Source organism: Lytechinus variegatus, chromosome 5 (assembly GCF_018143015.1).
Source record: "Lytechinus variegatus isolate NC3 chromosome 5, Lvar_3.0, whole genome shotgun sequence".
Taxonomy (NCBI): domain Eukaryota; kingdom Metazoa; phylum Echinodermata; class Echinoidea; order Temnopleuroida; family Toxopneustidae; genus Lytechinus; species Lytechinus variegatus.
This window is the reverse complement of record NC_054744.1, coordinates 46,323,423-46,335,768: the sequence shown is the minus strand read 5'-3', so window position 1 is coordinate 46,335,768 and position 12,346 is coordinate 46,323,423. Positions and strand designations below refer to the sequence as shown.

General features: G+C 37.4%; 1 protein-coding gene across 2 annotated transcripts in view; it reads right to left on the bottom strand.

The window, feature by feature from the left end:
• The window catches only part of LOC121416296 (TP53-binding protein 1-like), a 36,775-nt gene extending 31,412 nt beyond the window's left edge, over positions 1-5,363 (bottom strand). For both annotated transcript variants that reach the window (XM_041609830.1, XM_041609831.1), the window contains exons 1-3: positions 5,108-5,363; positions 3,654-3,858; positions 2,901-3,043 (exon numbers count right to left, since the gene is read on the bottom strand). In XM_041609830.1, the coding sequence (XP_041465764.1) occupies positions 2,901-3,043; positions 3,654-3,858; positions 5,108-5,323 (564 nt within the window). In that variant the 5' untranslated portion in view covers positions 5,324-5,363. The remainder of the gene's footprint in view (positions 1-2,900; positions 3,044-3,653; positions 3,859-5,107) is intronic.
• Between the last annotated feature and the right edge of the window lie 6,983 nt (positions 5,364-12,346).

Sequence of the window (12,346 nt, the reverse complement as noted above, 5' to 3'; positions counted from 1 at the left end):
CCCCCCCTCCCCCCGGCTATGAGAGGACTCTAAATAACCCAGCTCTTTTACGGTTAAAATGTCATTATTTTCCATTTGAGTTTGATGAAATCTTTAGCAATATGCTCATTTGATCAACATTTCACTTGGGTGGACTTGACCTTTAACCTACATGTAACATAACATCCTATTGCAAAATTAACCCTAACTCTATATCTTAGATGAAATAAAGCCTGTGCAACTGTCACCAAACAAAGACTTACTTGGTAGTTTTGAACTTGTTGATTGTACTGAACTCTCATCTGTTGTAGATAGCATCGGAGGCTGTTGTTGCTGTAGTAATGACTAGAGAATCAGAAACTATTTTTATTCACATTAGAATGGGTAAAGGTGGATATCATATGTTCATTTGGGACTTTATGATTTGCATGTTCACTAGTGCACTGCAATGTGAATTATTTTGTCATAATTGTGTTCACTGCATATAAAGTTGGCAGAGTTGAGCACCATGAGAAACTGAACTTAATAATGTTAATGTTTTGACCAAAAAGTGCCTAACGGGAAATTGAGCATCCAGCAAAATCATGCCAAGTTTCTTTTTCCTGTATTGTAGTGTTGAGGCACAAACTACATGGACAAATCGAGATCAAATCTGAAAAAAATCTTGTGTTTGACGTGAGCAATGGGCCTCTCTTCTGCCAGCTGCGTGCGTGAAATTCACGCGCAAAATCGGCTGGCGGTAATTTTGGGGTTCACGCCTGTCTCGCGGCAGATTCGTGACCCTTCGGAAGGGTGTCTACTTTATTCCGAGCAATACTGTACACCCAGTCACAAAAAATAATAATTGAAACCTGAAACCTTGCCAGATACTTGTCACTCATAGCGACAAATATTCCATGCAAACTGGATTCCTATTATTGTTATTTATTTATTATCAAACAGGTTGTTGGAATGCCTTGCTACTTGGGTCTCCAGAAAACATGAATAGAATGTTGTTCCTACAACCATGCAAACCTTCAAACATCATCTGAATAAAAACTTGTTAGTCCTGTAATAAATTGCCAATTACCATCATGAAAACTGAAACATCCTTTATGAGAATACACACCTTCTCAAATTCTAGACTTGACTTGTGAATACTCTCAGAATGTTCCGATGATGGATTAGCAGAGTCAATTGAAGCTGATAGAGAACGTTTCTTGGAACCTGTATCATCATTATTCCAGCTATCCTGTGTCCCTGCTTCTTCTTTTCTTTTTTGTTGTAGATTGAGCTCTTGTTGCCAAACTGGAATCTAATAAGGATAACCACAGCAGGGAAAAAGTTGACCAAAAATTGCTGATACCCTTATCACACCTCCCTGATATCAGATCAAGTTCTTGTAATTTATTAATCTTGTAAAAAGTTGTAATCTCTGACCATATTTCTGTACCAAGAAATGTAAATTCTTCTTCACTCAACATTGCAATTTTAAAACAATTTTTGCTATATTTGCTTTCCCACTGCAAAAACTCACGCTTGTAGTTATTTTCTTTGGGGATGTCATAGGTGAAGAGAATTATTAATAAGACAGGTTCTTACATATATTGATCTAATGTTCACTGGTAATAATGAAATATGATGTACATGGGTTGGTGGTCATTCTATGTAAGGCCTTGCTGAACCACATTTGAACGTATTTCGCTCTCTCCCTAGCAAAACATAATTCGGTGGATAAGTATCCAGACGTTGAACCACAAGGTCCGGAGTTCAAACCCCCCTGCAGTTCTCAAGTCCTTTGGCAAAGTTTTGATCACTCTCCATCCAAGTGTAGTAAGTGGGTATTTAGTAGGAAGGAATTTCTTAAATGCTAGAGCGTCTGGTAAGAGTGGCCTAGCTAAAGCAGGGGTAATAGTATGTAACATCCTATTAAGCAATATATAAAGAGAATATATCTATGCCTTTGCTGCCCTCAAGGGTTGCATACCTTACAGAAATCTTCACTCTCATCTGAAGTGGTGGTTGATTTACGTTTGATAGGAATCTGTGGAAGGGCACCTCTTGGCATGTCATCAGTGTCACTCAAATCTATAGGATCCTCTGAAAACAAATTCAAATCAATTCAGCTAATTTGCAATGTATTTTCCTCTTTCAATCTTTTCATATTTATAACGATAGCTTAATTTATACAACATGAAGTTTTCAACAATTTGTACAATACAATAACAGAATGAAATCGAAAGGGAAGGAGGCCGATTTAAAGCTGAGCTTGTAGGATTAAGGCCCCTATTTTAAGAATGTTACATAAATTATGGTAAAATATAAATCAAAGTTAAACCACAACCCTAGACCAAATCTTAAATTAAATCCAAGTTTAGAAAAAAAGGCCAGTAAGTTGGAATGAATAAGACTTCTGTCATGACTCACATGATTAAAGGGATACTTGTGGTCTATAACTGCAGATTAGTCAAGAGGGTCAGCGGGGTAGGGAGTGACCAAAGATGATATGAAAATAGGAGGTGATAGAGAGGTTTATTGGGTCGAGGGGGGAGGATGCACTGAGTAAAGTGGAGGAAAGGGATAAAGGGGATTACCGTTAGTTTGAGGTACCTTCATAATCAGAGATTAAACTGGATTTAAAAACCTGGTTTACTACTAATTGCAAAATGTACCATTCTTCTTTCAGGAATGTAAAATCCCCAACACACATATCTGCCGTAATAAACACAAAAAAAATTGGCAACAATTTGCCACACACACATATAAATTTAATTCAGTTCTGAATAAATCAGTTGTCTACATAAAGGCCTACCATTGCTTGTGTCTGGTCTTGTTGGTGTACTAGGAATGATGATAGGTGCCGGACCATATGCATCAGGTGATGGAAACACTACATTAATAGAAGAACCTGATCCTGATGTACTTGTTTCATTGGCAAGAACCACACCTGAGAATCGTAAGCTACCAACCGTCTCTGATGGTGTACAAATCAGATGAGAGGCATCCTTTTGTGTGCTATGGACATCTTGTGATGATGTGCCTATTTGTGAAGCCTCCTTTGATGCTGATAAAGTATGAAAGTCTCCTGTAAAATATATCAAATACATAACTTGCCCAATTATGGTTAGAAATATCACACTTTATCAATATGATACATAAGACATCCTACAAAACTATACATTAATTACAAATATATTTTTTTAATGAAATACAGCCTAAGAAAAATTCTATAATTTTCTTTTATAAAAGCCTAAACTAGCTTTTCAAAATTAGTTATGATTTTTATAATTCAATATAACGTCTAAAATCTCATCATGGCATTAAATTTTGGTAAATTCTCAAATGTGTATGATATGAATTGATAATGCATGGTCAGAAGTATTTATCCTAATCTCCGGGTCCCTCGGAGATCTTAAGTTGTTGATCCTCTGGTTGCTTGCTTACAAGCATTCATGCTTTCTAGCAATCAGGTGAAAAAAAATCATCACCATTGCCTACTATTTATAAACAAAGTACTTTGATTACTTTTTGAAAAATAGCACAACTCTATGAGCTTTGAGCTAAATACATCTTGCAGTGACCATTGGTACCAATGACTGCAAAATAATGGAATCATTTTCAAACCTGTCTTAATTCTCTCTCTCCCCCCAACAAAGAACCAATTATTTCAATTCTTATATTGTAATCCAACTTGCCTGGCTTGACTTGTACTTTCTTTTCTTCGTCAAACAGATCATCCTGTGTTGAAGTCACTTCTTCATCATCATCTTCTTCTTCTTCACATATTCCTTTGTCATCTTTCAAAGGGTGAGTTTGGATTCCCATTCCTGCTGTTGGTGAACTGCTCACTTTCTTATCATCCTTTCTGTCTTTGCTACTTTTGACATCAGCAACCAATTCCTATATGAGAAAGCAAAACAAGATATAGCAAAACAGACATTCATTACAGACCAAAAACAGATCCGATCAAGGTAAAAAAAAATAATAATTCAGCCATTTTCTATAACAATGTCCTGTTTCAAATATAGACTTGTCATAATAATGCATACTTTCTAAAAGATTTACAATTAACCAATCAAAGTGGATGATTTCAAAAGTCCTTAATTCATAACAAGTATTATGAAATGGGGCCCAAAAGTTCAGCCGTTTTGTCGTGATTTCATTATCATATCAAAAAGATTAATGACTCTTGGTTGATTTTGGTACAGATCTCATCAAATGTATCATGGAGAACACTATTAAAATATATGTGACAGTCCTCTCCAAAACCAGCAAAAAGTCACCAAGGAGGATTCCCTGTAAATAACCATTATGATCATTTGGTCTCGAAAATGAGAAAATATTTTAGCTTTATACCTAAAAGAGTATTCTTCTTCTTCAACTGCTAAAATTAAAAGTTTTAGAGTTGATCAAAATGAAGACATGACATTTTCTTTGACATTATTTTTGTGGACTGCTTAATTTTCCTTGAGTTTGCACAGTGTGCACATATCATACTTGAGTGAACTCCAAAGTTCAACCTTGTTTTCTCCTTTGTATGTTTTTAAGCTCTCATTGAATTTCTTCAACATTCAATAAAGTACTAATGTGATTATTGTGAATCAGTTCTGACAATTTATTAAAGCTTACGCTGTGGGATGTGCTTTTTCAATCTATATAAAAATTTCAAAATTTGGGTTGACTGTTTTTTTTATTTTGGAGGATCTCCGATCTCAGCATAAAAAAATACAAATGAAAAAGAGATAGAGAAAGCGATATTGAACATAGCAATGATACACATATTTTTCTTTTTTTTAAGAAAACAATTCCTGAAGTTTTTTTAACAGAGTATTATAATTGTTTGATAGAACATAAGATCTGTCACCCCCAAACCAACAATAAGTCAGCCAAAATGAATTTAGAGAGATCGTTTTAAGGTAAAGTGTAGGTTTCACGACATTTGCTTCTGGGACAATTGCTCTAAAAGCATACAATATACACCAAATATAAAACAGAGATCTTCAAACTTACCTTAACCTTAATCATAATCCTCACAAGATTCAGATTTTTTAAAACTCTAACCTGTCTATCTTCAGATAAATCAGTAGAGGAGCATTTATCGTAAGAGTAAATGTCTTCAAGTTACAAAAGAGAAGCATGTTGTTCTCACCATTTCAATACTTGGTTTAACAGTGGATGAGTTCTTGCTAAGTTCTTCAAGCTGCTTGAGTCTAGATGTCCTATCTTCTGTGATTGATCCTCTACTAGCATCAGCACCCTCTGCCTGGGAGTCTAACACAATAAAACATGGGGTGTTACTAACGTCTGGAAGCCCTCCTTGTCCAGAATTATCAGAATGGTCTTGAGATTGGGAATTAAGGTCCATTACTGCTACCTCTTCTCAGGTTTGGGCTGGGTTGTAATGTTCACCTACCTGGTATGTAAAAAAGAAGAATTATGTAGTTTTCAAGAAATAATCTTGTAGATGAGTCCCATCATACCAAAAAATTGTGATTAACAATATCAATCTCAAATATGGAAAGCTTTCTTTGTCATCATGTAACCATCAATGTTTAGGCATTTACAATGAATGCCTATATTGAGCTCGTTCAGCGCAGCTAGCCCAATATGAATCGATGCGTGGGCATTACATAGCCGCTACAAATCACACCTACAATCTAATATTATGACTTCCGCAGACACATATTAATTCACTGCGGAATTTAAAATAGCGCAAGCGAATTGCACTACTGCGAGGGGTCGTGCGTGCAATTTGCGTTTGACATTTTGGATTCTACAGTGAATTAATACGTGGGAGGAATTGCCAACCAGCATCAAATTGCCGATTTTGAGTTGTTTACAAGAAAGGGCAAGGAGTGAGTCTGTGACCGACAGTAAGTTTAGTCACTGTATAGTTATATATTACTCAACAATTAAACTTATGATAAATATTGGTGATGATACATGAAATGAAAGGTTTTTGAAACGCGACAAAAAAATTAAGAAAATTCAGCCAACCAGTAAGGAGTTTTGGGCAATAAAGATCAAATTTTTAAAACCCATTCTACCGCATGTGATGCCTGAACAATTTTGGCAACAAATATGTTACGTTTGAAAATTGCGCACCGTCATTCCAAGAATATTTTCCCTAGAACCTTGCGCAACCGTAAACCATAAATTGCTAAAATACCTGATTTTATTTCAAAAAGCGAAAAAATGTGTAAGAAAACGATTTTGGTATCAATTGTTTTTGAAGAAAAATTGTTACAAATGCCATGAAGAATATGTACAGCAAAAATTAGCACTCTACAAGCTTTAATTACCGTAAGTAACAGATTATAAACCACACCCCCAACTTTGGACAAAAAAAAAAAAATCCTTCTCACATTTACATGATATTTGAGGTACAAAGAAACAAAAACTAAGTTCAAGATTTCAAAGCATCCAAAGAGATTAAAGGTATGCGGAAATCTGCTGTTCTTGATCAATTTATCTACAAATGTTAGCACGAAAGGTCCCGAAAATGTTGGCCACTTATGCACTCACTCACCTCACAGTCACAGTGTACACACACACACACACATAGCACTGCTGTTCTTGTACATTGCAAACTACTATACATTACCAGTACATCTTATCAAATTATGATCTGTGTCTTTCCCGGCGTAGGAGGAAGAAACATTCACATTTCTTGCATCACAACCTCACAATCACTTTCAGAAATTTGATGTCTTAGCATGAATTTTGGATACGGGATTACAGGAAGGTTCAAGAAACAAAGAAATTTGCATTTTGCGGCTTCGTGCCGTCTCTCTCTCTCGTGCATGGTTTACATGGTATCTTATGAAAAGCAAACGGGAAAGAAAAAATAAACTGGCACGAAACAAGACTTTGGAGGGATTAAAATAGCACCAGCTTAAGTTGCACTATAACCACAATACAACGCAAGCTCGATCAGCTCACTCAACAGTTAACTCTCGCTCAGCTGTGACAAAATATTACTGAGTATGCTTGGCATCTCTTTTAACTTAGCCAGGGAACTTCACTAAGGAGTAGGGTACTTTGAATCGAGAATAAAGTCAAAATTAGTTTCATGATTCATGAAGGTGGGTGCTTTTGTAATGGACAATATTTGATTTAGATCGTAATAATCGCTTCCCATTACCCGCGGCTCATACCCCTCTAAACGACATTGCCTGGGCAGCTACGCCTGGCCACTCGATGTGTTGTGAACTGGCATTTCATTTTTGGGGGGCGGTAGATCTACAGTACGAATTGGACGCAAGTCTGAGACTAAGCACAAAGTTTCTCTTAGTGAATGATTTTTACTCTAAGTCTAAAGTCTAATTTAGGAGCCTCCTGCCTAGGTCACCCTGTGACTACAGACTAGCGGAGGGTACCGGTATTAAAGTGTAGTGGAGCCTGCATCAATACAAAAAACTCAGCTGTACCCTGGCCAAGGCCCTGACGAGTGACCTACCTGGCTGGCCGCCAGGTCTGCGCGCAAAATGCCTATCGAGTGGCCGTGCCCGTGGCGTGGTGGTGCATTGGCTGCCGCGCAGCCAGGATTTTGAGCGTGTCTCTCTTTTTTAAACATTTGGATCTCGGGAAGGCATTAATCTTACGCAAGAAGAAAAAGCAACCGACCTTAGAGATAAAGTAGGAAAACTAATACACATAATTACCAATTTCAGTTTGAATATGAAGTCCCTAGCTAGCTAGCAAACAGTCGATCTAAATCATGTAAATCAAGATTCAAGTAGCGACTCGTCTCGGTACTATGGCAAGCTAAATTCTAAAAAAATCAAAACAAAATACCGGTACTAGTAAATAACAATAAAAATGATTGAAATGATAATAAGACAATTAAGTCCACTGAGTATATATATAGGGATACTTAAAATAATAGACCCTGCCAAAACTTTTAAGAAAAATATGATTTCCCTTTTTCAAAATCAGTTAATCAAAAATGGAAAAATCTTTGTTGCAGAGGGTGCTTTCTGGTTGTGGTACATGTCAATTGAATAAAGATAGATCCTTTTTTTATCATGGACGATGAGTGTGGTTGGGTTCAATCATTTAATCATAGAGTTATAGCTCCATGGTGATTGAGAATCCCCGGGATGAATCTATATATTTCTTATAACAGGGAGACCAGGCTGAAAATTGTATGATTTGAACAGATGGAAAAAATTCATCAGAATCGGATGAAGAATGATAAAATTATCACAAGTGCAGATTTGTTTTATTTCGTTAACCCCCCCGGGGGGGGGGGGGCACTTCCATTCACGAGTGGATACCATGCGCGACCATCATGGGGTCTCGAAAAGCACCCTAAACACGTAATTTCCATATTCTGAAAATGCACCCCTTAACGAGTATTGGCGTGTGAAACCCTACCCTTAACAAGTATTGGGGAAAAAAACGATACTCGATCGATCTTGGCAAATATTCCCTGAAATGAACCCCTAAACAAGTACAGGAATGTTTTATTGTTACGGGTCCTTCGGTCGTCGGCTTCAGTTACCTTATTTGGTTTAGTACGACTTCACCTTCTACACCTCGCGCAAATCGGACTCTATAAACACGAAGTGTTGGGGCAAAAAGGACATCCTTTATAAAACACTTAATTTTGTTTTATCATCCCCGCAAATTCGACCCTAAACACGTAATTTTCCTAGCGAAAGTGTGTTTCAGGTTTGTCAGACGTGTATCAATCAGAAATGATAATTTACGTCTGGGACCGACCTTTAACGTCACCATCCGAAACACGTGACCGGGGCTCGAACCTCTGCATCAATTTGCATTTGCAACTTCCCCACAGCTTGGATGAGCGATAGTGGTTTCCACTGTAAAGACTGCATCTCAACAGGGTGAGACGTAACATACAACGCAGGCTTCAGTACTGTTATCCGCCCGGGTGTATCGTGGACTCGAACCTACGACCTTTGGTTCTTTTCCTATTTTTCATTCACTTAAAATCGGCCGTGTAATAAGGATTTTTTCCCTTTTTGGCTGCTTCCCTCGATGTCAATGCTTGTTTTTTCTTTCTTGTAAACTTGTATGTCTTTGATGATATGTATTCTTTGTTCCCTATGTTCATTTTATGCAGAGAAAAGGGGGGACGGTCCCCCCTAAATTTGTTGTTGATGATCCATAGTGGCGGAGCAAAAAAAATAAATAAAGGGGTAAAGGAAGAAAAAAAGAAAAAGGGAAAAGAGGGAAGAAAAAAGAAGGAGAAACATAGAAGGAGGAAGACGAGCGTGACGAGTGAATGAAATAAGATGACTTGGAAAATAATAAGAAAATCTTTCATGTCGGGATACAACATTTTCGCTCGCGCTTCGCGCTCGCATTGCCTTTTAGGTGATTATCTTGCTCCGTATGGAGTTTAAAAATCAAATTTTGAAGTCAATATACAAAACGTATTTCAGCTCGGAATTTGAACTTTCATTATTTTGTATAATTTACAAATTGATTTTTAAAAAGTGCTCTATAAAGATTTATCTTTTGTACATTTTCTGCTTGCGCTGCGCGCTCGCAAAATTTGACTTGTCATGTACCTATATTATTTTCCTGTATTCCATAAAGTTATCAATATCCCTATTCAGGTCAGATTGTCAAAACGTATCAGCTAGCGCTGCACGCTCGCATTTTGATTGGTGAGTTATGTATATCTCAGTATTAATTCTAAAACAAACTACTTAAAATCCCTATTTCAAGAAAGTTTATAACAAATTTCGGCTCGCGATTTCCGCTCACATTGATTGTTGAAAGATATTATCTCATGCATCTCATTCATAATTACAAAAGTGTTTAAAATGATGTCCAGTTTTCAGGCCCTAATACAGATTCCGTGTTCTCATGCTTTGGAAGAAAAAATAAGAAGATATATAGTCCTCATTTTCGTATGATGACATAATGTTCTTAAAGAATATCCCTGTCCTTTGTCAAAACAATGATGATGAAACATATCAGCTATTTTTAAACTGTAATCCATAACCACCTCTTAATTTTCCACAAAAAGTGCCTGAAATACAGAGCTTAATTTGACCTTTTTCAGATTGGAATATCATATACTTTTAGCTCGCACTTTGCGCTCCATGATAAGAAAGGTATTTAGAATACCCAAATTCTATGTCGAAATCTTAAACATGCGTTTATTGAGATACGAAGCTTGTTCTCTATTATCCCGTTTCAGATCACAGCAATATCAAAAATTGTCTGCTCGCGCTTTGCGCTCTCATTATTAACGCAGGAAACTTTCCAATTACTCATCCTTTTCATGATTTACAAAATATGAATAGATCGAGTGTCCAGAATTTTTCCTCTCGCGCTTCGCGCTCGCATCAATTGTTATTTATATACTTATCCTTTTCACGATTACAGAATTTCCATTCTTCAGGTAGAAATGTCAAAATTTTCATCTCGCCCGCGGCACACCCCTACCACTTTTTTGGTCGAGTGCCCCCCGGGACTTGATTAGGGGTTCAATTCAGGGAATAGACCTACTTGCCAAGAGTTCCGTTTTGTTTCCAACACTTGTTAAGGGTGGGGTTTTACACGCCAATACTTGTTAAGGGGTGCATTTCAGTACATGGAAAATACGTGTTTAGGGTGCTTTTAGAGACCCATAATGGTCGCTCATGGGATGGTATCCATTCTTGAATGGAAGTGCCCCCCCCCCTCCCGGGCGATGAACTGCTGCAGAACGTCCAAGCGATTCGAAGCTGACAAGTAACAACAACACGGACGAAACTGCTGCTGTTCAGTGATTCATCGATTTTCGACAAAGATTTCTTTGTATGAAGTGCTTTTAGAAATAGATTCTCTAATTTCCAAAAAGCGTTTGCTGTGCGTGCTATGCGCATGCGCATAAACTATGCAACTTTGTCATTATTCTATATAATTAAAAGATCAGAGTAGGCCTAGCTAACTTAATTTAGAGATGGAGGATATGGTTTGCAATTATCGAAAGTGCAGGCAAAGTCTCAATTCAAATGCATGGGTGACGTCTTGCTCTCGTATCCTTTTGAGAAAAACAATTTTGTTAAACCCTTTTTCCCATTTCATTTCATTTTTTTAAATTGGATCTCACGTCACGTCTCGGTCCCACCGACCGCGACGCGATGTGGCGGCTCAGCTCCGGCAGCTTCATGGACATGGACCGGTTGGACTGTGGTGGGACCATGAGCTGTAACCTTCGTTGTTTGTAACGTTAAAATGTAGGCGCAGCAGTTAGACCCTAGTCTACTTTGTAGTACCGCTGGACTCCGTCTTTAACTAACAAACTTAGGCTAAGGCTTACCTCCTCCAGACCGATACTCCATAGACTGAAGTCTGAAGACTTGTTGTCTTGTACTTTTGTAGGTAGGCCTACAGTAAACTAAGACAAGTCTGCGCACCTATTCAATTTGAGTTAAAATAAATTTTAACATGAATTTCTTTTTATTTCACAAAATCTTTCACTTGATAATGTTCCTTACATCATTATGAGTTAGTGTGCCAAATATCTCATAAAAACTTGAAAGAAATATATGATTTTCTTGGAAAAAACCTCTGGCAGTCATTTTCAGATTGAACAAAAAAAATGGTGCCCCATGTCTGCGACCCATTCACTTTGCACGCGATTTGGGGATTTTGATGAAAAAGCAAAAGGCTGCATTTTGAGGCTGTCACTAGAAATGGCCAAAATTCATTAATTCACCATATGGAATCAAATTTTGTAACGAATATCTGTCTATGTATTGCATGTGTAAAATGTGTGTTCGTTGAGTATTTTCTTTTACTAGAATCACGCAGATATGCGTGTGCGCAGACAAGGGGTGCTGCGCAGACTTGGCCTTGCTTGGGGAAACTTGCCATAGATCTAACATTAGGTCAGGATCTGGATTTTCCACTGTGACTTTGAACCAAGTCCAAGGCCAGGGGCAGGGGTTAAATTAAGCTGAGTAAAATTGAAATCTGTTTTTGGAGGAGTTTTTATTAAAACAAAAAAAAATTGTTTACTTTCTCCTTAAGCAAGATGTAGACCTAACTTAGTAGGCTAGGTCTCGTGCTAGTTGGGAATCCAGCAGAAAAAACGATGAAACAGAGACTGGAGCTTTTGGTCTAGGCTTAACTATCTTAAGAATTTTAAGAAAAAGATGGAGGAGAAGGTGGTGGTGGTGCAGGCCTTTCTTATGTTATATCTAAAGTGAGATTGGAACTCCACCCATGAAGTAAACTATTAAGCTATTAAGATGGCTTTCAAGAGAAGTAAGCATTGAGAAATATCTATGGTATATGACTGATAAAAGTTAGATCTAAATCCAAAACTTATGAGCTCCAGTCTCATACTGACACAGGAGATAATTTGGGATATTCTAATGAAGGCACCATGCAGAGATATTGATTGAATGCAGTACAT